The sequence below is a fragment of the Penicillium brevicompactum genome, assembly GCF_028827555.1.
Source record: "Penicillium brevicompactum strain IBT 35665 chromosome Unknown utg000003l_segment0_segment0, whole genome shotgun sequence".
Classification (NCBI taxonomy): Eukaryota; Fungi; Ascomycota; class Eurotiomycetes; order Eurotiales; family Aspergillaceae; genus Penicillium; species Penicillium brevicompactum.
The window spans coordinates 2957905-2982608 of NW_026623206.1; the positions used below are offsets into that span (position 1 = coordinate 2957905).

At 51.9% G+C, this 24704-nt stretch overlaps 12 protein-coding genes across 12 annotated transcripts; 7 read left to right on the top strand and 5 right to left on the bottom strand.

Moving 5' to 3' along the window:
• Positions 1-88: 88 nt before the first annotated feature.
• pmt1 (protein mannosyltransferase 1) lies at positions 89-2994 on the bottom strand (the record flags this gene model as incomplete). Its single annotated transcript, XM_056954306.1, has 4 exons — positions 89-589; positions 660-1481; positions 1531-2698; positions 2747-2994. The coding sequence occupies 4 exons, from the start codon at positions 2992-2994 to the stop codon at positions 89-91; spliced, it is 2739 nt and encodes a 912-aa protein (XP_056813195.1).
• Positions 2995-3709: 715 nt separating this feature from the next.
• N7506_005013 (SURP domain-containing protein) lies at positions 3710-5220 on the top strand (the record flags this gene model as incomplete). Its single annotated transcript, XM_056954307.1, has 2 exons — positions 3710-3761; positions 3782-5220. 2 exons carry the CDS (start codon positions 3710-3712, stop codon positions 5218-5220), a joined length of 1491 nt encoding a protein of 496 aa, XP_056813196.1.
• Positions 5221-5932: 712 nt separating this feature from the next.
• On the bottom strand, positions 5933-8045 carry N7506_005014 (guanine nucleotide exchange factor SEC2; the record flags this gene model as incomplete). The annotated part of the gene is made up of 3 exons (XM_056954308.1): positions 5933-7315; positions 7362-7971; positions 8038-8045. The coding sequence occupies 3 exons, from the start codon at positions 8043-8045 to the stop codon at positions 5933-5935; spliced, it is 2001 nt and encodes a 666-aa protein (XP_056813197.1).
• A 1025-nt stretch (positions 8046-9070) lies between these two features.
• Positions 9071-9629, top strand: N7506_005015 (DNA-binding protein; the record flags this gene model as incomplete). The annotated part of the gene is made up of 4 exons (XM_056954309.1): positions 9071-9094; positions 9145-9236; positions 9283-9293; positions 9346-9629. 4 exons carry the CDS (start codon positions 9071-9073, stop codon positions 9627-9629), a joined length of 411 nt encoding a protein of 136 aa, XP_056813198.1.
• A 225-nt stretch (positions 9630-9854) lies between these two features.
• Positions 9855-10759, bottom strand: coq4 (ubiquinone biosynthesis protein COQ4; the record flags this gene model as incomplete). The annotated part of the gene is made up of 2 exons (XM_056954310.1): positions 9855-10504; positions 10561-10759. The coding sequence occupies 2 exons, from the start codon at positions 10757-10759 to the stop codon at positions 9855-9857; spliced, it is 849 nt and encodes a 282-aa protein (XP_056813199.1).
• A 293-nt stretch (positions 10760-11052) lies between these two features.
• On the top strand, positions 11053-12525 carry N7506_005017 (uncharacterized protein; the record flags this gene model as incomplete). The annotated part of the gene is made up of 5 exons (XM_056954311.1): positions 11053-11193; positions 11243-11824; positions 11870-11987; positions 12032-12146; positions 12204-12525. The coding sequence occupies 5 exons, from the start codon at positions 11053-11055 to the stop codon at positions 12523-12525; spliced, it is 1278 nt and encodes a 425-aa protein (XP_056813200.1).
• Positions 12526-12538: 13 nt separating this feature from the next.
• N7506_005018 (ketopantoate reductase family protein) lies at positions 12539-13858 on the bottom strand (the record flags this gene model as incomplete). The annotated part of the gene is made up of 1 exon (XM_056954312.1): positions 12539-13858. One exon carries the CDS (start codon positions 13856-13858, stop codon positions 12539-12541), a length of 1320 nt encoding a protein of 439 aa, XP_056813201.1.
• A 307-nt stretch (positions 13859-14165) lies between these two features.
• N7506_005019 (Sas10/Utp3/C1D family protein) lies at positions 14166-14959 on the top strand (the record flags this gene model as incomplete). The annotated part of the gene is made up of 3 exons (XM_056954313.1): positions 14166-14346; positions 14392-14558; positions 14609-14959. 3 exons carry the CDS (start codon positions 14166-14168, stop codon positions 14957-14959), a joined length of 699 nt encoding a protein of 232 aa, XP_056813202.1.
• A 673-nt stretch (positions 14960-15632) lies between these two features.
• Positions 15633-16224, top strand: N7506_005020 (uncharacterized protein; the record flags this gene model as incomplete). Its single annotated transcript, XM_056954314.1, has 2 exons — positions 15633-15814; positions 15942-16224. The coding sequence occupies 2 exons, from the start codon at positions 15633-15635 to the stop codon at positions 16222-16224; spliced, it is 465 nt and encodes a 154-aa protein (XP_056813203.1).
• Positions 16225-16933: 709 nt separating this feature from the next.
• On the top strand, positions 16934-17197 carry N7506_005021 (uncharacterized protein; the record flags this gene model as incomplete). The annotated part of the gene is made up of 1 exon (XM_056954315.1): positions 16934-17197. One exon carries the CDS (start codon positions 16934-16936, stop codon positions 17195-17197), a length of 264 nt encoding a protein of 87 aa, XP_056813204.1.
• A 2624-nt stretch (positions 17198-19821) lies between these two features.
• Positions 19822-22273, top strand: N7506_005022 (putative histone-lysine N-methyltransferase (Ash1); the record flags this gene model as incomplete). The annotated part of the gene is made up of 4 exons (XM_056954316.1): positions 19822-20914; positions 20959-21332; positions 21377-21576; positions 21622-22273. 4 exons carry the CDS (start codon positions 19822-19824, stop codon positions 22271-22273), a joined length of 2319 nt encoding a protein of 772 aa, XP_056813205.1.
• Positions 22274-22854: 581 nt separating this feature from the next.
• N7506_005023 (uncharacterized protein) lies at positions 22855-24310 on the bottom strand (the record flags this gene model as incomplete). Its single annotated transcript, XM_056954317.1, has 6 exons — positions 22855-23178; positions 23236-23291; positions 23367-23652; positions 23705-23996; positions 24055-24198; positions 24246-24310. The coding sequence occupies 6 exons, from the start codon at positions 24308-24310 to the stop codon at positions 22855-22857; spliced, it is 1167 nt and encodes a 388-aa protein (XP_056813206.1).
• Positions 24311-24704: the final 394 nt, after the last annotated feature.

Here is a 24704-nt window from a genome sequence, read left to right on the forward strand (position 1 = left end):
AAGCTAACAATTGAAATGAACAACTACTCTATGAGTCTCATTATACATTGGCAAATCCCCTCGCCTTTTACACATCTTCCACATGCCACTATTTAGTGGCATCATTTCCCTCGCTCGCAGGCTTAGCCTCCATAGAGATTGGCTTCTCAACGGAACGCTCATTGCCCTCAACCACGGAAGCGGGGCTCTCCGGAGGCACAGAGTCCTCGGGGGCACTGCCGGTCTCGGGGTTCTGGCCCTGCACATCCGGGTGCGGGGGAGCGAGCTGGCCATCAACGATGGGAACCTCGTGTGCGTTTTCCATCTTGTGGCCAGCGTCGTAGCGAGTCTCAAACTTCACTTTCCCCTCGGCCCGAAGCGAGGCGACGAGGTTTTCATCAAGAACCTGGCCGTTCTGGTCGCGGTATTCAACGCGAGCCATGGAGCCTTGGATCTTAGGCGCGGTCACAGCAGCAGGGTCAGAAACATCGGCGCTCTCGCCTGCTGGAACGGGCTCCTGGGCGGGTGGCGCCTGGGGCGGCGCCTGGGCTGCAGTTGTGGGGACAGCGGGAGGCGCGTTCGGCACGTACTGAGTAACATACTCACTCAACTATGTTTCCATGTTAGTCATGGCCCTGTCGATGCGCTCGTTGTGGAGGCCTCCATTCCGGAACACTTACGTCGCTGTGGAAGGTGTTGCAGTCAAAGTCCCAGGATCCCAAAAGTTTGACCTTGTTGCAGGCATCCTTGGTCCACGGGTTGCCGTAGACGAGAGGGGCGTAGAGTGTGAAAACCAAAATGCTGAGACCCAAGAAGGCTGCCATCAGAGTCTTGCCGATAGCGGGCTTCGACACAAGACCGAAGCTCTTGATGCGGTTGGTCAAGAAGTCGAGCTCCTGGCAGAGAACCATGATGGCAAAGTAGAGGGCAGGGAGGTAGTGGTGCAGGAAGAGTTGACGGGCCATGAGATAGAAGGGGAAGTAATGGAAGAACCAGCCCAGAACGCTGGTGCCCACCTCATAGTCAAAGCGCTTGAACGAAACGTGCTTGTAGTCACCGCAGCTTCGCTGCCAGCGGATGACGGAAAGACCCTTGAAAACGACGTAGATGGCAATGGCGAGGGTGCTCGACCACCAGATGAGCGGGTTTCCGAGCAGGTAGATCTGACGGAAGTCCTTGCCCCAGAAGTTGATACCGCGGAGGAGGGTGGGCCACGATGGCGGGCGCGAATCCCAAGCGTGAGACTCGACCAGGCCAGCGTTGGTGGTCCACATGACCTTCTGCAGCTCCCAGAACTTGCCCAGGAAGCCAGGGTTTCGGTAGTTGACCTTCTCGGCGTCCGCAGCCATGGAGGGGTGCTGGTTCTGCTCGATGTACCAGACACTGTTGGGAAGAGTACCGCCCTTGGCGCAAGTCACTTCCTGCTGCTCCCATCCCCAGTCAGGAAGCTTCACCTTGTGGGAGAACAGAACGCAGCCGGTCATGACGTGCACCAGTCGGAACTTGGATTGGATGGTTCGCAGTCTCTTCTTGGACTCCGGGGTCTCAGACATGGAGGGGGACAATCTCGACCTTGAACAGGTCGTTGGCATCACCGGCGAAACCTTCATATCCGTAAGCAGAGACCTCGTATTGCCAATCAGCCTCGGTCACTGGGGGACGCTCGTCGTGGGAATGAATTCTTCGGTGAGTGATGGTGTGGTACAGTCTAATGATGGATCCATCTTCAATGAAACCGGGAGCAGTCAGGTTGTCCCAGGCAAAGGGACCCTCGACCTCTCCGTAGGGGCCCAGGGGCTGAGTGGTGTTCTCCAAGAGGAAGAGGTTGTTCTCATCCTTGTGGGGGTAGAGTGTGATCTGCTGCTGCTTGCTGCCGGTGGGGTACATGTGAGGGTGCGAGTGGAGATATCCACCCTGGGTGTTGAGGTGGCGCAGGCTGACTCGGGATCCGAAGGAAACGTCTGCAGGAACGTCCTGCATGGACTTGGAGTTCAGGGTTGCCTGGAACTCGGAAGACATGAATCCATCACCTTCGCCGGGGTTCACCAGGCACATGAAGTGGATACCAAACATGGCCAGGTAGAAGCCGACAGGAATGACAATCAGACAGAAAACTCGGGAGAAGAAATGCTTCAACCAGAGGCGGGGAGTGACGGTCTTGGAGTCACCCAGCAACACCCACAGCTGGAGAGCTGTGAGAGAGCCAACCCAGGCCATGGTGAAGAGGCCAACCCACTTCACACTCAGTGTCGCACCGAGGGAGAGACCGGTGAAGACCAGCCAGAACCACCACGGTCCGCGGAAGGCATATGCGGGTCCTAGCTCCTGCTGGTTGGTGAAACAGCTGAAGGCCAGAGCGGTTAAAGCGGTAAAGAAGATCAACGGAGAGTCGAGCAGGATCAGGCGGGACTGGGTGACCAGGGCATTGTCAAAGATGACAAGACCCGCACCCAGGGCAGCGGTCGAACTGCGGCACCCGGTGACTCTGAGAGTGAGGAACATCAGGGGGACAGTCAGGACACCCAGAATGGCCGGGAGCATGCGCATGGCCACATAGGGCACACCGGGCTCCAGGTAATCCTTGCCAATGTCCTTGAAATCGAAGTTGCCATCGAAACCGGCGAGCCAGCCGGCCAGCGTGAGCAGCAGCTTAGCCAGTGGGGGGTGGACATCCATAAAGAATTTGCCCTTGATATATTTGGATGCGAATCCACCGAAGCTGTATTCGTTAGCCCCCGCACTTGGTATCCTCCTCCGTAAAACTCACTGAACTTCATCAAAGACCACACTTGTCGGTTGGTAGATTCGGAATAGACGAACAGCCGCAGCGATCATAGTCACCAGGACAATGAGCTTGTAGTCCGACCCGGGGAGCTGGAAGATATCATTGTTCTTCACGCCCTCCGAGGCATAGCTCTGCGGAACGGCCGCGGGCTTGCTCTTGGGCTTGGGAGAACGACTGCGCGAGCGCCCAGAGCGACTCTGAGGTCGCAATGTATCCTTCTTTTGACCCATCTTGTTTCAATGTGATACAAATGCGAGACGCCAGAGGTTCAGGAGATCGGCGCGGGAAACGGGATGTCTGTTGGAAACGAGAGGAGGGTGGTTGAGTTTGAATGGTAATGTAATTGCGGTGACAAGAGGCGTTTCAAAGTTCAATGGAGAGCAGCGACTCTGCAATGCTGCTGTCGAGCTCGAACTGTGAACCTACGGCTTCGAGCACCACACCAGTTAATGATCGTGTAGCAATGAGGAAATAGGCCCCATGACAGGGAGGAAATAAAAGAGAAAGAGAAAAGTGTCGCTATAGGGAGAGTAAGAAAAAAAAGGAAACAGGTCGAGAAGCAAGAATAGGTGAACACAGATGGACGAAAGCGTGCGGTTCCGCCTTAAGGCCAGATCGACGGCGGCTGTGGAGGACGCAACGTGAGCGGCCCCTTTACTTTTGGCCCCGACTTATTATTTTAGATATTCTTTTTTTCCTACAGTTTTATCGATAACTTAAAAATGAAAATGATTGTTTATCCAGTCTATATATATGCCAGCAAATGATTGATATCAAACTATCAAAAAGGAGTAAACAGTCCCATTGCGGCCAGTGGGGAAATGCAAAGGGAAACATGGCCTCGGAACTGCGCCACAGTGCCTCACCGCTTTGTGGCTGAAGTGCCGCAGATAGGCTCAGACCTCTCAGACCTCACATATCGTGTATCTCTCCATCATCACAACCATGGAGTCAAATGGTGCCGGACTCCCCGATGAGGCCAACAAGCCCCCCGAGGGTGTTGTGCTTCCCCCAAAGATGTCCGCGCTATCGTGGAAAAGACCGCCGGCTACGTCGCTCGCAATGGAGCAGTCTTTGAAGATCGCATCCGAGAGAAGGAGAAGAGCAACCCCAAGTTCTCTTTCCTAGTCCCAGGAGATGCATACGCGCCTTTCTATCAATGGCGACTGGTCGAGATCAAGGAGGGCCGAGGATCAGCCGTGGCAGCAGGACGCGCAGGCGAAACAGCCGCCGAACCTGAAAAGCCCAAGGGGCCACCCGAACCCGCCGCATTTCACTTCTCCGCGCGCATGCCGATCATCAGTGCCCAGGATCTGGAGATCGTCAAGCAAACCGCTATGTTTGTCGCCAAGCGTGGAAAACCATTCATGACCGCATTGTCTCAGCGCGAGGCACGAAACTTCCAATTCGACTTCCTGCGCCCCCAGCACAGTCTTTACCAATTCTTCACTCGCCTCGTCGACCAATACACTATTCTCCTTCGCCCAGAAGGAATTGATGAAGCCACTTCGTCTAAAAAGTTGATTGCTGAATTGGAACGAAATGTACAGAACAAATATCGCGTCATGGAGCGCGCCACCCAGCGAGCCGAGTGGGTCAAATTCCAGCAGAAGCAAAAGCAGCAGAAAGAGGAGCAGAACCAGCAGGAGCAAATCGAGTATGCGCAGATCGACTGGCATGACTTTGTGGTAGTCGAGACCGTGGAATTCACCGAGCACGACGACCATGCGGACTTGCCACCGCCAACATCCCTCAACGACCTGCAGTCCGCCTCCCTCGAACAAAAGGCCGCCATCTCCCTCAACACAAGGCGCATCGAGGAAGCCATGCCCACAGACCTCGACAACCCAACCTACTACAACGCCTACCCAGCACAACCCGTCCCCATGCCCCCTCCCCAGCCCGCCGTCTCGCCCTACCCAGCTGGCCCCTACCCCCCACCTGGGCAATACACCAACCCCGAGGAGGACCAGCGCATCCGCGAACGCACTCAAGCGCGCGACCAAGCTGCCGCCGCTCAGGCCGCCGCCCAAGCCATCCCCAGCCAACAACCGATGCGCATCCGCTCCGACTACGTGCCGCGAGCCCAGGCGCGCCGCCAGCAGACCGCTCAACTGGCCATCTGCCCATACTGTAACCAAAAGGTGCCCCAGGCTGAACTCGACGAGCACATCCGTATCGAGCTCCTGGACCCTCGCTGGAAGGAGCAGCGTGCTAAGGCCGATGCTCGCAGCGCGACAACTAACTTGTCCACCGTCGACGTGGTCAACAACCTCAAGCGTCTTGCCAGCCAGCGTAGCGATGTCTTTGATCCCTCCCCCATTGACCCGGAGGAAGAGGCCAGACGCAAGCGGTTGGCGGCGGATCCCTCTGTGCAAGGCCCGCACAACCCCAACGCGCAGAGTACGAACATTGAAGACCAGCTCCGACACATTCACCAACTTGCGAAACAATGATATCCCGTGCATAGATCGGCGGGTGTTTCATCTCATGGGGTTTGAGACAAAACGGGAGTTTGGGATGGATGAACATGGATGTGCTTATTTTCTATTTTTTGTACACTAGCCTTGAGCCTAGAAACATCCTGTCTGATCTACTTTCTTCTTTCAATGCACAAATCAATCCCAGGTGTATCACCGTGTAAGAACTGGGTATAACGTAGCTTATCTGGATGTTTTAATATGGCGGATTAAGGTAACTGTCTAAAGTAAGACCTTGAAATTGATGTATGCAAATTGGCTCAGATTCATCTATCATTTAGCAGGACGCCACCAATGGCAATGAGGAAACACCGTCGCGACTGAAACGGAAAAAGACAACACGAAGCCGTTGATCAAGTGTCCACGAAACAAATCCGGACAAGAGACAAGGCACATTATTATGTATGCATAAGCGAAAGAAAAAAAAAGAATAATAATACACAGCAGACATGCTGCTGAGAATGAAGAAGATACCCGAGCAGATCACCGGGGTATGAATGGGGGAATTAGAAGCGGTAGAGCTAAAGGCAGCATGTCCAAAGAAGCCTGTATCGACCTGGCCTGAGAAATTAAATGACTTGAGAATGCAATGCCAAAAGGGATGAAGACATTAGGTGTATCGTGAAATGCTGGGTAAGCCGTGTAGTCGTCTCACTCGTTCGTATTGATCGCTCGCGAATATGAGAGGTCAAGAGGTGCTCAGATCAGTGGGTTTATTGTCTGTGTCGGGCTCTTGAGTATGAGTGATCGAGGGCACGACGGGGTTGTGATCCGTGGTACTTGGTTCAACGGCATCCACATCCGCGGTAGCTTCTTCGTATATGCTGTGCTCGGAATCGATGGAGATTCGCTTGTGTTCCACGTCCACGATTGAAGCGGTGTCTTCCTCGTCTCTGTCGTAAATGGAGCTTTGAGGTCGAGGTGAGCTGGCACTGACGAATTGAGAGCCTGCAATTTCGGATGCAATGGGGTGTTCCGTTGGCCCCTTCTGATCGATACTGACGTCCACAGGGCGCAGATATTGATCATCATCCACAGTGTTAACATCTGAGGCTTCCGGTTGAGGCGCTGGTGCGCGATTCAACGGTATTATACCAGCACCAATTCGAGACCAAAACATTCGTTCTCTCAGGCGGATAGTCTCATCCCAAATCTCCTTCTCTTCTTCGGTATCACCTGCGCGGAGATGACCATCGAGAATCAGGCGCAAGTACCCAGTGAACTCACAGCATGAGCGCACGCGTTCCAGGCAAAGAAGACAGAGTGAATATCGCTGGGCGGTCTCGCTATCAGACGTGCGGAAACGGTGGGTCCTCTCATGAGGCCCGCTTGGTCTGCGTTCACCGCAGACAGAGCAAGGGAATTCGAATTTCTTGGCTGCCGCCGGCATGGGCTCTACCACCAAGCTGCCTTCACAGATGCCACTGAGGACAGAGCGACGCGTCAGCCACGAGATCCCCGGCGAAAGGTCTAGTCTGAGTGTAGGCTCAATGTCTTCCGTCAGTACGCGCTTGTAGAACTTGGTTTCCTTCAAGGGCACATGTGACCCGGTTGTCGAGGACATGCTCCCATTGGGCGAATGCGAGAATCCCTTGGTAGGCGATGAAGTCACCGAGGAAGCTCCACCGCTTGCAAAGCTTGCGAGACCCATCACGTTCAGGCCTCCGTATGACCCACTCGTGGCCCGGCTTGGTGGCTTGGAGCTGCGAGAGAGTACCAACAGATCGCGGAAGTCTTCATAGGCCTGCAGATCCGTACGGCAGATCATGCGGAGGATCTGGGGGAAGTCGCACGAAGGCCCCGGTGTGAATTCTTCGTTCTCAATTGACACCGGAATCGTCTCCAGCTCCACGTTGGCAAACCCGGGGGCTTGTGCTGGAGACGGTGGGGTAGTGGTCGGGCGGGTTTCGATTTCGTCCTTGTGGAGATGCATCCCTTGCATAACAGACTTGAGTTCAGCTAGCTGATCTTGATGCGACGCCAGGAGTAACTCGGTGTCCTTGACTTGTGAACGTAATTGTTCGTTCTTCTTCTCCACCGCCTCGCGTTCGATCTTGGCTGCAGCTACCATCTAGAAAGTGTTAGCCCAGTCATGGTTACGTTGCCTCGTCACTGACCTTGTTGGCTTCTTCAAAGAGAGCTGCAGTCAGAGTCTCCAGTTCCTGTTCAATTGTCTTCTTTCCCTTTTCAGCGGCCGTGCGCTGACTCGTTTCCTCCGCAAGAGCATTTCGTAATTGTAGGATCTCGCGATCTGAATCGGACTTTTTAATATAAACTCTGTTCTCCAAGTCTCGTCGATATTTGTCGTTCTGAAACTCGAGAGCTTGGATCTTGCCCTGGGCCAATTCTAACTCTTGGCGTGTAGCAACCAAGCTGTCATCAAGGTTGGTTTGGTTGTTAATAGCCTGGATCAATTTCACGGATAATGCTGCGACTTCATTGCTCAAGTCCGGGTGGTGAGATGATGACGTTGAATGTGAAACCTCCGAGCCGTCCGCCAATCGTGGGTCCTGTAAGGTGCTGAAAGCGCTGTCATCGAATTTCGATCTGGGCTTGCCGTTGACAGAGGCGACATCTGCAAGATTGGTTGTGGACTTTGCTTTGGTGACGGTGCGGTCAGGGGATAGGGATCGGTGCTCCGAAGAGACGGACCTCTTGTGAGCGTTACGGGGGATCATGTTGGATCGCGAGAAGAAACTATGGTGTGAGGTTTGAAAGGCAATTAGACTGCATGGCCATGGTCGTTAGCAGACTGATTCAAGTCCTCGGGGTAGGTTCGTGGGATGCACTCACTCGGCCATGATGAGTGACGTAGAGGGCGTTCAAGGAATGTGAGGCGGAAGTGATTCAGGTTCACTCGCCAGATGGATCTCACGCCCAAATAAGCTCCGGTTGGAAGATCGCCACCGTATCCATTCACACCGAGATATAGAATTAGAAGAGAAACGGCCGCGCGTACGTCGTGGTTTCAAGTAGATGTCTCAGGATGGAGGGCGAATCCGGGGTGATGATCAATAGGGGAGACCACGGGGGACTGCCGAAATGAATGCGCTGAAGAATAAAGAAGAAGGATCGAATCGCCACAATCAGGTCCGATCGGAGATATCAGCCTGTTGAGGGTGAAGAGGTCGGGGTTCCTGCGCGAGATACGACGACTTGGGCTCACTAGCTTAGTCACCCGCGAACTATTGAAAGGATCGGCCGGCGCTACGCAAGCGCAATTGATGTGTTGAAGATGTTTGAAATACGCAAAAGGCGAGAAACTGCAAGACTCGAGGGAGGGAAGGGGATTTAAGACATGTTCATGTGCCGACAGATTCTCCCATTTGGCCACCCGGAGTCGGTCCGGAGGCCCCGGGCGCTTCTGTGAAAGTACGCAATGATTAACTAGTTTCGAGGCTAACCTGAAGCTCACATTTGCGACTCGGGTAATTTCCTCTGAATTTCAGATTTGCCCCTCAGGTCGATCAAGCTTAAGGTCGCATTGGCCCTGTTCTAATATGTCCCAATGGGGTAAGGAGGCAATTGCCTGAACAGGTACCCCGTATACTCCGTACTTGCAGCCGATGTCCTATCCGAATACGACCTGCGCAGGTTTTCAATTGCACTTGGTAATGATCGCAAGCATTTTGACAGAGCCTGGAGATGTAGACTTAGATATTACCAGATAACTACATACATAAGCAGTACATAATGTTTGTACCACCCAAGTACTTTAAATTGTTCAATCCACGTGCATTTCTCCCCGCGTGGCGGCCTCAGGCGCAAGTGGGGTTCGAACATCTTCAATTCTTCCATTGAACACCAGACCTCAATACAAACAGCCATGGGTGACGCAGAGTTAGAAGAGGTATAGCGTGTGGTCTCCCATCATCCTACCTTTACTAACTGGTCACACAGATCAGACGAGCTCGTCTCGCGCAGCTCCAGCAGCAGCAGGGCGCACGTGGTCCATCTGGCCAGGATGGCGCCGATCAAGCCCAGCAGAAGAGGTGAGTACTACATCAATGATGGACTTTGCAGTGCTAATTGAACTAGGCAAGCCGAGGGTAGGTATCCGTCACAGCGTGGATAGAATCCATCACGTCTGACAATCTCTAGCTGAACAACGCGCCTCAATCATGACCCAGATCCTCGACCCCGCTGCCGCTGATCGCCTCGGCCGTATTCGCCTGGTCAAGGAATCGCGTGCGACCGACATTGAAAACCGGCTGATCATGCTTGCCCAGTCCGGACAACTGCGACAAAAGGTGACGGAGGAACAGCTGAAGGATTTGCTCGGAGCTATCGCGGAGAACCAGCGCAAGGAGGAAGAGGAGCACAAGATCGTCATCTCTCGTCGCAAAGGTGGCTGGGATGATGATGACGACCTGCTGGATCTGTAAAAGTTGTGTATCAACCGTTCTATGGTGATCGTTCTCTAAATTGCATTTGGATGCTGGTTGTGGGGATCCATTCCTGGATCTCTGGAAAATCCACTCCAGGCGTTATGGCCCCAGAGCTACCTTATTTGCAGCTGGTTTGAATAGAGGGCACTGGGCCTCACAATTGCGCAATGATATTCTGTACAAGGATCCAATAATCATACATGTCTCTTCCATCGTCTGCGCTCAGCTTGCAGCCTGCTGCTGCTGTTCCTTCTCACGTTTCTGCTGCTGTCGGATCATCTTCCGAATATCGCGAAGGTCGGGCGGACGCTCGATATTCAACTCGGCCCGAAGCTCATCGACGTCCTTCTCGAGGACCTCCTCCCAGTACACATTGATGAGCTCCTTGCTTCGCAGTCCACTCCGAATGGCCCATGGAAGATGTAACGAGAGGAACCGTTCTTTTTCCGCGGGCTTCATCCGGATAAAGGCGAACAAACTCAATCCGGTCATGGGCAGTAGCGTGTTCAAGAACTCCAACGCCTTCAGAGCCAGTTCGCCCTCAACGAAAATCGGCAGTCCAGTCACCGCGTGGTAGAAGTCGTGGCACTCGCGGTACCGCTGCATGACATATGCGCACTCTTCATTATCGATGTACTGGACGTTATCTCGGGTGTCGGGCGAGACTCCCTCGCGGTCTAGCCACTTGGCGTACGTTCGCCCGACGGAGTTCTCGGGTAGAGTGCGGAGATGGGGCATACTGAGGGTCTCGGAGGTGATGCGGGGACGATCGCGGAGAATGCGGCGCCCTGATGGGTCTGAGAGCATGGCATCGCGTAGTCGGTATATAAAGTATGGTGTCGCAGTTGCTTCGCCCAGCGCTGCAATGAGATCTACATGCGTGTAAGTAGCCGGTTTTTAGTCGTGCAAAAGACAATGGCATTCGTACCCGCTCTTCTAGGATTAATCAGTGACCCAACTGCCGATCCTACTGCGAGAGCTCCGCGTTCTATCGTAGTCAAGGGGACATGGCCGGGGTAGTTTGGTGCCGGGCGATTTAGAATTGAGAATGGCCGTATGGCTGCTGTCTTTGTGTTTTGAGTCACGGCTCGGAGCTCGTTTGCCCCACGCCTTCCAAGGACTGACATGTTGGATTGTGATTGTCAAGCTTGTGCATATTCAGAGCTGGGGCGAAAGTGGTACGATTATCAGATCGCCGGGATGGCGGCAGTGGCTGTTGCACTCCGCCGTAGACTGCGATAACGCCGCTTATCACCGATAAACATCCCCACCCTCTAGAGTGAATTTCCGAGTTCAAGTCATTTTGCGCCTCTCCTTGAGAGCTGATCAAACATCCGGCTCTAGGAGACACACCTATCTAAGTGTGCTGTTTGAATTGTACAGCAAACATATTTGAGAGCTTCTCCCGTTAAAGAGCAAGATGAAGCCAGAATGGTGGCCTGGGGAAGAGCATGAAGTCTTTACCAAATGGGCTTTCGACAATGGTGTACAAACAGATGCAGTCACTCCGGCGCGGCTTCAAGGCCGAGGACTCGGAATGGTTGCTACTCGGAATATCAAAGTAAGAGACCGAGCATCGCCCCTCAGGTGCATCCTAACCATATCTCCAGAAAGGAGATGCTGTCCTCCGAGTTCCAACAACAATCATGGTAACGGTGGATGATGTTCCAGCCAGCTTTACTGAGAAGCTCCCTGAAGACATCGCCGTGCAAGCACTGTTCGCCGGATATCTCACTCACGGCGACCCAGAGCAGCTTTCAAAGTACGACCTGTGGCGCAAATCATGGCCTAGTCGACAGGACTTTGAAGACAGCATGCCGATACTCTGGCCGCCAGCTTTAGGAGGCCCGCAGTGGCCTGGGAGTGAAGACGTCGGCTCAGATCAACCCAGTCTTCTTCCCCCGTCTATTTCAGGGCATTGGCCCAGCTTGAAGCCCGGCCCGAAAACAAGGAAGTATACCACAGACTACCAGAATATTCTTGCGGAGCAGGCCCAGCGTCTTCGCAAGGCGTGGACCGATGTTACCTCCGCGTACCCAGAAACCAAGTGGGAGGATTTCTCTTACCACTGGCTGATTGTGAATACGCGAAGCTTCTACTGGGTTGGTGAAGGGCAGGAAGTTCCCGAAGATCTGAATGATGCGATGGGGCTGGTGCCTTTTGCAGATTACTTCAATCATGCAGATGTTGCTGTATGTCGACAAACCCTCGCACATGGTTAAGCTAACCACGGACAGAGAGATGTCAAATTTGACAAGGATGAATATGTATTCCGTGCTACCAAAGATTACGAAGAAGGCGAGGAGGTCTTTATGAACTATGGCAGTCACCCTAATGACACGTTACTTGCTGAATGTAAGTGTGGTGATATACTACATTGTTCTGCGCTAATCGATCAGATGGATTTATACTTGACGTCAACGAGGCAGATTCGATATACCTCGATGACATAGTATTCCAGGATATTCATACACCTGGACAGCAAGAGGAATTATGGTTGAATCAATATTATGGGTAAGTCTATTGTACATTGGGAGCGCATTGATATATACAGTTCTGACACCACGCAAGGAATTACCAAGTCACTCCCCACGGGCCCTGCTATCGCACAGAAACCGCCGCGTGTCTGAGTTATATGAAGGAGGAGGACTGGCGGAATCATGTACTGGAAGGCCAGTCACAGGGGTTGGATGAATCGCGGTCCGAAGCTACCATCAAGAGGTGGATCTTGACATACGCCGCGGAAGCGGAAGCAGGGATTTCCGCGATCAACAAGGCCATCGAGGTCAATCCCACGGTGCAAGAGCACCTCCCGAAAGCAGAACTTCTGCTCAAGCGATGGAAGCAGATCAAGGATCTCTGCGAGCATGCAGCTGAAACTGTGTCGATATAACCTTGGTTTTGAATCAAACACTCGGCTCGTAACTGGAAATGTCAATGTCATCTTCCAGATCAAAGGGCACATAGCCACGCTCCCTGTCTTGCTCAAGGCTGACTTTGGCCGTGACCATATGTTTCATCATGTAGTTGAGTGGACAAGTGATGCCCAACTCTTCACCACGGCGCACAATGTAGCCGTTGGTGAATTCAATTTCCGTCCTGCGCTTGTTCATCAAATCCTGTCGCATTGAGCTGGAGTTGTCAGCCGTCATGCGCGCGAGGTTCACCACCAGGCGACGGAGACGTTCCGGGGAGAAGCGTTCTTCAATGCCTGGAACGCCTTGCAATTCAGGCAGAGCGCAAATGACAGCAGAGATCTCGAACAGTAGTAGTCGCATGACGCGGGTGAAACTGAAAGAATACAGCAGCTCTCCGTTGGTGCAATCGCTCAGTGTAGTAAGGGGATTGATGACGCAGTTCACGGCTAGTTTTTCAAGCTGGTACTGGTCTAGGCCTGCGGGCGTTTCGGCCATGGCGACCAATGCGGGAGTGAGCGTCAGGAGGCGCATAAGATATTTTGTGGACGGTATCCACGTGTCTTCGTTTGCCTCCGAAGGAAGGCCGGTTGGAACCGGACTGAGGATAAAGGAGCCGACACCCATGTGCGCGAACTTGAAGTTATCTTTTCGGGTAAGACCGTGGCTGAATACTGAATTGATGTATCGAGGCCTCTCGTCTGGGTTCGGGAAGATCTTCTGGTTGATGATATCCACCACTCCCATGCCATTATGCACAAAACAGATGGTCGAGTCTTTTGTTAAACGGTGTTTGATATCTCGGATCGCAAGCTCGGTGCGATGCGCCTTGGTGCAGACGATGAGACAATCGATGGGGCTGTCATCCACAAGGATGTCTGGTCCCTCAGTTATAAAAGGCGAGGGCCTATAATCCTTCCTGGGCTGTTGAGACCACGTTCCAAATTCATCAATGGTTTCGACATCAAAGCCCGACCTGACGTCGTCCAGGCCGTGTGTGCTGACGGAGATACTTCCGCGCTTTTTCGCAAAGTCCGAGCGGACATAGTCGTTGTGCATACATAGTGTGATTGGCGGTGGATTCCGTCTCGTGGCTAATGAGTGGGCAATGAAGGACCCTACATTTCCGATTCCAAGAATGTGCACTCGACCCGACAGTCCGCCGTGTTCGTAGTGAGAGATTTCGTCGTGATCTTGATTCGTGGACATGAAACGGGCACGCGGGCCCCGAGATATTTGAACGTGGATGCGGAAACATGCGGTGAGAGGCTGGGCTCGCCAGAGGGAGCGAGGTCGAAGTATTGACTGCATGGTGCGAGGTTGAGGCGTGATTCTACTCAGGGCGATGGAGCAGGTGTTCGGTTGCCGGATATCAAATCAGCGTGTGAGGATTCTGGTGGGCTTCATTCTCATTCACAGTGGTTTGAGAAGAAGACCGGTGGAAACTTCACCAATGCCTGTTTCTGTCTGGTTCAAACAATTGTCGTGTATGCGCAAGTCCATCTTAGATGCGCAGATGATTGGGTCTGGAGCACACACCGCCCGCACTACCGCCTTGATATCGCCCGGCATATCTTTTTTCTTTAGCATTTTCTTATCTCCACCTCACCTCACAAAGATGGATCCAACAGACTTACAACCAGTGCTCGACCAGCTTGATGACAATGTTGATGACCTGGAAGAGATCCTGCAGCCTATACTGGCAGGTGGACTCTTCAAAAGCTCCAACAAATTACCCGTAATGGACAAAGCAAAACTTTATGTTATGATGACATATGCGCTGGAATCACTAATCTTCTGTATGTTGCTCTCCTCACATTTCTAGCACCTGGCTAACTGAATAGCGTACCTGAGACTTCGTGGCGTGGATGCCAAGCAGCACCAGGTGTTCACGGAACTCACTCGCGTGAAGGGATACTTTGCTAAGATCAAGAACCTCGAGACCGAGCCCGAAGAGCGCCCCATGACATTGGACAAGGGCGCCGCTGGTAGATTCATCAAACATGGTCTTGTAAGTCTTGAAATCGTTATTTTACCACTTTGGTGGCTAATCCAATGCAGGCTGGCAACGATAAGTACGACCTCGAACGAGCAGAAAAACAAGCCAAGGAGCGAGCTCGCGCTCAGCTGAAAGCTGCAATGCTTGCTCGCAAAAGTGCCGAAGCTCCGTCTAGCGCTGTGACATCCGAAGGACAGACAAACGCTTCCGATGACGACTCGGACGGTGGGGTAGAGGTGAACCCGTCAGTCCCCGAGAAGAAAGAAAAGAAAGCCAAGAAGGAAAAGAGCAAGGAGCACAAGAGCAAGGATAAGAAGGAGAGGAAGAAGGGCAACAAATCCGCACTGCAAGATGAGAAGAAGGAACGCCGGCAAAAGAAGAAGGAGAAACGATTTGCCAGACAAGCTCAATGAACACCTCGCGACTCCAATAATAGGTGGCAAGGATGGGCTGCAGGGCAGTCTCCAGACTTCCCAGCCATTTCATCGTCATCAACAGCAAAACTTTTATCAGAAGACATTAATCAACACCGGCATTCGGCTTTCGCGCCCGACCGATCACCAATTTGCAAGTCGAAGATTATCGACATTTACAAGGCCACGCCGAGGCCACACCGAGTGACACTATGTACTATGTACGGGACTTGCAATGTCTCTATGAATCAAGATACCCTTCCACAATTGAGACCATCCAGATCACTAGTTATAACTGAAATCAAACAACTTTTGTTTCAAGAACAAGAACAAGAACAAGAGCACCCAATGCTGCAATGCTTCTTCTAGGAACGTTCAACGATGCATATGATCCGTAGCACTGACTCATTTGGCCAGTAAACATGACTCCAATGATGTAGCTGATCCATACTAAACTCCGTTCCTGACTCCGCGCCGGAGACCGGACACCGCCATGTCCGTTCCTCCACGTGACACACGTGGATCTCACTGGCCAATCACAGGCCATAGAATTTGCATCGGAGTTTGCCTCACTCGCCGAACTTATTGATCTTCTAGCTTCTTCTTTCTCCACCCGATTTCATACTTAAACCTCCTCTCCAACCTCTTACATCAACCACATATACCTATCAACATGCCTCGTCAACGCCGTGGTGCCGCCCCTACCCCTGCGCGCAGCGCTCCCACCCCGCCCTACGGCCGCTCCTGCTCGGCCCGCGGCTCCCACCCAGCAGCAGTCGCAGCCTCACTCGACTGCCGCCCACCCTCCTCAGCCCCAGCAGGCTCCTCCCATGCAGCAGCAGAGCGCCGGCCCTGGTCTGTTCGGCCAGATGGCCTCGACCGCAGCGTGAGTGCCCTACCCGGCGTGATATATCCTTCGATAAAATCCGGGGTCGGCATCTTTTTTCCCTCGAAACACATGCTAACATCCATCTTTCTACAGCGGTGTTGCTGTCGGCTCCTCCATCGGCCACGCCATCGGTGGCTTCTTCGGTGGTGGCTCCAGCGCCCCCGCCGAGGCCCAGCAGGCTCCTGCTCCGGCCCAGGCTATGGACAACGGTCTCTACCAGAGCAACGCCTCCCAGACTTCCTACGAGAACCCGGCCTGTGAGGTCGATGTCCGCAACTTCCGCAACTGCATGGACGAGAACCAGGGCAACCTTGGCATCTGCGGCTGGTACCTTGACCAGCTGAAGGCTTGCCAGGCTGCCGCTAAGCCTTACTAAGGGGGTTGATTCGGAAAGACGCTACAGTCTGTTCTAGTAATAATGATGGGTATCTTCGGATCAGTTCTTGATAGACAGCCCTCTTTTGCATAGCGATTCTATATCGCCTTTTTGTACCAAATACCATCTCTCCTCATGAGGAAATTTATACTTGACTACCAAATCAAGAATTGAATGCATTACCTGAAACAATGACTGATACTCAATCCGAACATGATAGAAAGTGTCTGGTGTTCAAGCATCATTCCGAGGTTGTGAATAGTATATATAGCCTCTTCTTTACATTCCTCCCTCCACTACTCCCCATCTTCCAGTAGACCTCCTGACGGTTTTTATATACCGATTTCTACAAAGACGGTATCTAAATTGTTCTGCTGAACTAATTACCAAAGTTTATACCAAGCCGGGTTGAATGGAACAGCCGACCCAATGAAAAGGAAAAGGCTTCTCGACCGCCGTGAAGGCCGGCAAGTCGAGTACAGCCCTTAAGAGAAGACACAGCGGAACGCCGTTCTGAAAGAACCCCAAGAGCCGAAGGACGCCTTTGCAAACCTGAGACACCAAAAGATCGACGAATGCGACACCAAAGGTGCTAAGGCAAAGGCAAAGACTCAGGCCAAGGCCAAGGCCGAGGAGCTTCTAATCTCAGATATTCAAACCCCAATTTTACCACCCGAAGGTTGGATGGCCCCCGGTTATTCTAGCCCAAATGGAATACGCATGGCTTAAGAGCTGTGAAGTCACGAAAGAGTTCCTGGATGCAAGACTGGATCCGACTGGGCGACTGGGAACGATGATTACTCCCGATATGGAAGAGGAAGCCATCGCCAAAAGCAACAACTGTCATTCAAGTCGAACGTCTCCTGTGAAAGTCGCGCAACGTCCCGACAATCAAACTGCGATTTGGGACCTTTGTGACGGACTTTCGGTAGTGCCCAAAGGAACGCCAGCGAGTCTAGCAGCGAAGAACTAAAATCGAGGAAGGCAGGCTTCATAGGCTTGCTCGCACTTTCTCCAGGGCTCCCTTTCCATCTCTCTTTCCTCTTCTTGCTTCCCTCTGTAGTTCGGTGTTTCCATTACGAAGGACTGGATCCTTTTCAAATCGCCTATTGTTTACATTGCAGTGCCGCTCTACTGTTTCTTTTCTCCACAAGACTCATCCCTCTGCTGGCGCTGCTCTACTGTTTCACCATGGCCATCCACTTTACTCTTCATCCTCGAGATAAATCAAATTCCGAGAATCCACGAGAATCTGTACGTTGCACAAGTCCCATCTGGCTCAAAGGTTCAGCGTGAGGCATCCATGAAAGCTGGCATCAATGAAACGGAAACACAACACATGAAAACGTTTTCATTCACAGTAGAATTTGCGAGGCAGTATCTGCTGATGATCCAGTCATCGAACAAAACACTGATGGCTGAATATATTTATGCCATCAAGGGTTTCAACACGCAGTATGTCCTGGCGAGACCACCTTATCAACACGGCCATGTGCTACACAGTCATTGGCTTGGACGGTCTCACTACAAAACGAGAAGTCGCTCTTCTCAATCATGGATTGATTGAACGAAACCTGCGAGCTGATGGTCTGGGTGGATGACCAGTTCATGGAAATCGATATCCCGAAAGGAAAACAAGCACACCGGGTTCGGACGTTTCTCGGACGACTAGAGAAACGCAAGCGCATTCACTGTTGCCTGATTACATCACAAAAACCGAGAACAGGCGTCAGTTACTCACACCATCAAGCACTGGGCAACAATTCTCGAAGCATTCTTTAGCTTTTCGATGTATAGGCGCAACCTTTACTCCAGATCTCGACGGAGAGATGACGACGCAGTACATGAGGGGTTCAGACGCTGCGGCTGGGTTATGGCCTGGTTTTTACCACCAACTACCAACGAGCTGGCCAGGGCCCCGTACATAGCTGGCCGGGTAGCTCCAGGTCTGCCTATAGACATACGCAACTTCCGCGGAGCCGCAGATTCTGGGAAAGCGAATCTAACTGCCGAGTCGACAGCTGTCGTTGAGGCTCCTGGATAAAGCTGGAATTGTAAAGCATCAGTATGAATGCCACATGATACAAACCCAATGCGGACACTGTTATGAAGAGTTTGATTCTCACGCCCAATTGACACGACACGTCCTGAAACCTCAATTCATGGCGCCAGACCTATATGCCAGCACGTTTGGCCCTTTTGCCAGGAGGTGCCGCGAGAGAGCGACCTGACACTGCCTTTTCCGTTTTATCATTAACGACTGTAAGTGGGTTTGGTATGAATGTTGATGCAATCCGCCAACACGCGCGAACAAAGCATTACTCGGGCCAAGGAGAAAGATGAGATGTTATACTGCGACGACTGTGGGAAACCATTGAGTACACTGCATCAAACAAACCTGCACAGATAGGCGGATCACCGCTGCTCGTGGTGGCCAGTTGTACATGATATTGAGACTGCTGGAAACAGTTCCCCAGACAGCATGTTCTACTGCGGTCTCTGCTCAACACCATATATCGGGACGCCATGAGATGTCGTTACCATCTTGTCGATAAACATGGTTTATCATTCACACTACACAAGTGAACGTACCTGCACCACTGCAACCACTATAGAGAGTCCGCTGAAATGTACGCTGTGCACAAGGCCCAGCACGTCGTGAAAACAGAGGAAGTCCCTTCCGCCGTGCAATCATATGAGTCTGTCGCAGATGGAGGTTTGGTTTCTATTCATGTTTTCGTATACTTTCTATATGTATAATCTGCCCATGCACTCAGTGGGTCAGGATAGATCATATCTGAATACATCATGCCGTGTCCACATCTCAACCAGTGACCTGTAAATTTGATGTTTTTCTATGGATATGACCAGCGGACAGGCGGAGCATGGCTGCCAATGAGAGAATGATGCCTCTGAACTAGATATCGCCCATGTATTTCTGGTAGACAGACGGAGTGCATACTAGTACATCAAGATCACCAGGGCATCATCAACAGAGTTGCTGTACACCACTAGTATCCGAACAATATATTACATTCATCGAGTCAAATCATTGACTCCAATCAATGGTAATTTGGTGGGATGAATGATAGTAGCCCTCTCCAGTCGTTGATGTCGAGTTAAGTACCAGCATATCTACTCATTAACAAAGACTGAAGATTCTCTGAGACTTGAAAAGATCTTGTCAGTGTTTGTTCTTCTCTTCCCAAACTTATGTGCTCTGTGAATTCAATTCACTACAGTAACAGTCTTGTGTGATATACCGGAGTGAGGGATTTCGGCATTCCAGGCTGACATTGTAATCCTTGCCCGCCTAGGCTTACACCTCCTTCGCCCTTGCATTTCCCTTCCATTAATTGCTTAGGCTTGTACATCTCCGGGGCAAAAAAGGAAAAAAAGCAAATTCCGCCTTGAAGGTGTTCGATGTGTTGGCGTTGCACGCGTCAGATCTCGCCCTAAAGCGATAAGACGCGGGTAGCTGATCTCTTTCCCCTGATATTCTTCATCTCAGCCCGACCACACGCGCCATCGGTTCTTACGACAGACCAAGGCGGTTCCCAGTGGAATTGTCCTTCTCTCCCTCTAATTTGTTCCAGAATGGCGCCCCGAACGTCCCGGTCACTCGCGTCCGCGGCTCCCGATCCCCAGATACACGAACCCACCGATGACGGGATGAGCCTCGACGTGCCAGAACAGCTTCTGACGCCTGAAAACAGTCGCTCGGAGACCTCCAGCAACAATGAGATCGCGTTGGCCGACGAAAAACCCGCAGGACGGAGGAGGTCAACCCGGGTCGCACGCGCATCTTTGCGGCCTGGCGAGCCACTCGACGACACACCCGAGAAGGAGGAGCCCGCGGCCTCGTCCAGCGAGGCTTATGTCGACAGTCTGGCCAAAGCGAAACGTTCACACTCATCTCTCCGCCACAGTATTGCGGTAATGGAAAATTCCATGTGGACGCCCGACAACGAAGAAGCCGCGGCGGATGACCATCCAATGGCCCCCGATACCCCGGTGTCCAAGTCTTCACAGGATATTCCGTCTGAAGATATGAACACGTCACTACAGCAACGAACTTTACGAAATCGGGTGGAAAAGGCTTTGGCTGAAGATGAGCAGAAACCCGCGAAGGCAACTCCATCTCGAACCGCTTCTCGCAAATCTCTACGCCGTTCGGGTCGCATTGGTCTTCTGGATAAGGCCACCGATATCGTCGAGCGGGCCAGCAGTATTCTAGGGAAGCGTACAAGAGGATTACTCGACAAGGAGCCTGGTCGCCGTGCTAGCTTGCGACCACGCAATATCGCCCCGTCGGCCGAAGAGACGAAAGAACCCGTTCCCAAGAAACGCCGGGTTTCGGAAAGTGATTTGTCTAAACTGGTAAAAGAGGCGGAGCCGGAAGAGTCTTCAGCGCCAGTGCCAGCTTCTCCACGGCCTAAGCGCAAGATCTGGCTTTCTCACGGACTCTACACCGGTCAGCAACCCTCAGACTCGCCGCCTAAGCAACGCCGCAGTAAGAATTCGAAAAAGACAGGCACCGGTCCCATGCAGCGTACTGTTCTTCCTATGCCAATGTTCAAGGGCGCCCGACTTTTAAAGAACGGACGTGACTACCAGTTACCATTTGACATCTTCTCGCCGCTCCCACTCGGCCAACCCAAGCCGGATGAGTGGCGCAAGACCAACAAGAGTAAGAATTCTCCCCCGCATAATCATCAGTACTAACCATAGTAGACGTCTTCGTCGGTGACGCCGGGAGTTTCTGGAAGGCAAACAAGAACCTTGAACTCTCGCTCTGCATGTGTGAAGAAGACACTGGCTGCGACGAAAACTGCCAGAATCGTTACATGTTTTACGAGTGCGACAACGGCAACTGCCGGCTGGGTCCCGAGTGCGGCAATCGAAACTTCGAGGGCCTCAAGCACCGGACCAAGGCCGGTGGCAAGTATAATATCGGTGTGGAGGTCATCAAGACGGCAGATCGCGGGTATGGTGTCCGCAGCAACCGCTCTTTCGAGCCCAACCAGATCATTGTGGAGTATACTGGTGAGATCCTCACCCAGCTTGAATGTGAGAAGAGGATGAGATCGGTTTACAAGAACAACGACGTACGTATCTTCCTATCATGCTGTGTCCTCGCTAACCTGTCCAGTGTTATTATCTGATGTACTTTGACCAAAACATGATCATTGATGCTACTCGTGGATCAATTGCCCGCTTTGTCAACCACGCCTGTGAGCCCAATTGTCGTATGGAAAAGTGGACCGTTGCGGGCAAGCCACGCATGGCTCTCTTCGCAGGAGATCGTGGGGTGTCCACGGGAGAGGAATTGAGTTATGACTACAACTTTGAGTGAGTTTCGCGCAGATACCGAGTATCCGTATGCTAATGATTCAGTCCATATTCCAACAAGAACGTGCAACAATGCCGCTGTGGATCGGCTAATTGCCGAGGTTTCCTGGGTCCGCGTCTCAAGGATAAGCAACAACGTGCCAAAGAACTCGAGAAGCGCAAGGCCGAGGAGAGCCCCAAGAAGAGCAATGGAAAAAAGCGCAAGGCTTCAGAGTCTGACTCGGATAGCTCTGATTCCGATTCCGATTCCGATGTGCCCGTCCAGCCCAAGAAGCGCAAGATCACCGCTAAATCTATCAAGGCTGGAGTTAAAAAGGCAGTTGCAACCGTTCGTGGCAAGAAGATTACCAAGAAAACAACCACTGCCAAGACCACTGTCAAACTGCCAGCGGTCAAGACTACAGGCCGAGTCAAGGCTGCTCGAGCTAAACCAGCCAAGACCGTCAAGTCGAAGCCCACCAAGCCCATCAAGCCGACAAAGACAACGCCGACCAAGGCAAAGCCAGCTAAGCTAACAAAGGCCGCGCCTTCTCCCACCAAGACCAAATCCCAATCCCAGTTGAAACGACCATCCGCCGAGACCAAGAAGAAGATCCTGGCTGCCGCTTCCAAGGGCTCTGGGGCTTCTCCTCGGAAACCTGCTGCACGAAAAGCCCCAACCAAGAGTCCCGTCAAGGCCAAGATGCCCCCCCTCTAAGCCTAAAACAACAGCCAAGGGCGGCCTCGCTAAGGGCGTGAAGAACGCCGGCCAGCGGCTCGTGCGGGCTGTCAAGGGATCTAAGAAATGATTGGCGCCAGCCGTATAGTCCCTGCGCCGTTCACCTTAAACTCCACGCAGTCCCCTCGTCCATCTCTTTCAATTTTGACCAATACCATCCTCGGGGCATTCTGTTCTACCTTATAATCTTTCTTCTGTTCTTTTTCCCATTGATTTCTTCTCTTATTTTACCCTTTGTTCTTCTTGCCACTGGCTAATTCCCCTTGTACGACATCCCCCGTGTGTTCTTGAAAGGCGTTTGTTCTCATTCCTGCTCCTGTCTCCATCATTTGCGCATCCTTTTGTCCTTCTGGTTTCCATGTTTCCTTGGGCTTTGATTCGATTTATGCGTCATGGTTACGAAAGTAAGAGATTGCTCTGGTCCGATATTGGCTCATTCAGTATGCTGGGCGCGTGGCTTCGACGTCGGCTTTATATGGCTGGGTAGATACCACTCCAAATTCAACATGGTTTCCCCAAGACTTGTCTGCTAGCTATATTATTTGTATAGTTTTGGGTGGTCAACTGTTGTTCTCGGCAATACTATCCCAGTAACAAGGGCTTTCACTCGCTCTGGGGATCGCTGAGCATATCGCTGAGCCATAGTCAGGCGGCTTCATATAATCATTCAGATCCACAGTGGGAGGATGCGTGGTTCCCTCAAAACTTGTAGCATCGTCCATGTGATACGGCTGATCACGACGGTAGTCCTTATAAGGCGGAGGAGCACGAAGGTGCTCCCTAAAAGGTAAAGGAGGACAATATGCGCTGTCCGTTTCCAAAGAAATGCCAGGTGGTTTCGTTCCCGGTCCTGAACACAGAGATATAGGAAAGGCAGCGGCGATCTAGAAGATGTAGTCAGTAATCACCCCCAACCAAAAAACACAACAATACAAACTGACCTTCGAAAAATGCCCATCCGGATTCCGAAGCGTGATCGTAACCTCCAACGAATGCTCTACGTCAATCATCGAGGTCCGGCAGCTTGGCAAGCACTCCGTCCGTGAGGGTCGAAGTATATGTGATAACGCACGCCACTCCTCCAGATCTTCAGACATCAAACTCTCGCCCGAAGACTCTTCATATGACGACTCGTTTTCTCCAACGACTCTAGACCGCGCGTGTCGAAATTGACCAAGTCCCCCAATAGATTGCAAGATATGCCATTCCACAAGTCGAACCTGGATCGACGATGGGTAAACGCCTTTGCGAAGTGCGATGTAGCGAAAGTCCAGCTGGATCGGATCTCCGAGAATATATGCCCGTCCTGGTATTTGAATCTCGTATACGATTTTATCGGGCCATGATCGTTCGATGCCCTGCATTTCCATCAATTTTGTATCGCATAATCTCAAAAGGAAAAGGGCTTACCTCTGGCTCAATGAATGAGAGAAAGTCAGGCCTCCTGGTAACATTCATTATCTTCGACTTTGGAATGACTCCCCAGGAACAGTCGATTGTTGCTAATAACTCGTAGCGAATGTAACAGTCGTCTAGCCCGTCAATACTCTCTGGCATGGTGTTGCGGAGACTTATTGAGAAGGGGAACTCGTAGTTGCCGGGGCGTAGGATTGTTTTGTTCGATCCTAGGAGATTCCATACCTGGCGGTAGAATGTTCCTTGTCGTCGTGCTCGCCTTGATTGGTTTTTTGTGTTTTTCCAGCTGTTTCAGCATTAGATTTATGCCGGTCCAGTGGGATATGCGTGGTGGAGCTGCTCACTTGGCGTAATGTTGACCTTTCAGATAGAGTTTGATATCGTTTGTATATAGTGATTTGTCGAGACAGAGTACGACGGTGCCATTCAGATATCCATAGCTGGTGTTTTCGTCATGAGCAGTAAGTGTCAGGGTATCATTCTCAAGTCTTCCAAAGTGTTAGCTTGGAAGTTGTAAATGATTGTCTCATCGTACCGGATATCGAAATAAGTCGGCGGCCACGTAGCACAACGATTGCCGAACAGCCAGGCCATGGGCATTTTCGCGCTTGCTTATTACGGAGATTTGTGATAATTCAAGTCTCAGTCGTAGTCTTCGTGTTCGGTTTGAGGGCTTGCAAGGTTATATAGTTCTGATCAAAAATGCCAGAACCAGGTCCATTTATCTCAATTCCGATGAAGCAGTAGCCTGAGCTTGAATGGTAAGCCCAAAGAGGAACACGATCCTAATTCATCGCGATGTTGATGTGAATTGATGTATGAGAAGTCGGATGGTTTCCTGATTCGGAAATCGTCCCGAAGCAACTCCTATCAGTTTCAGCCTGGTGGTATGACTTTGCTCACCGAGCTCACCGAGCACGAATGCATGGGAGGTTGGTCAGAAAGGCTCAAGCCCGAATAAATGGACTGCTCGTGATATCTCGTATTGGTTGAT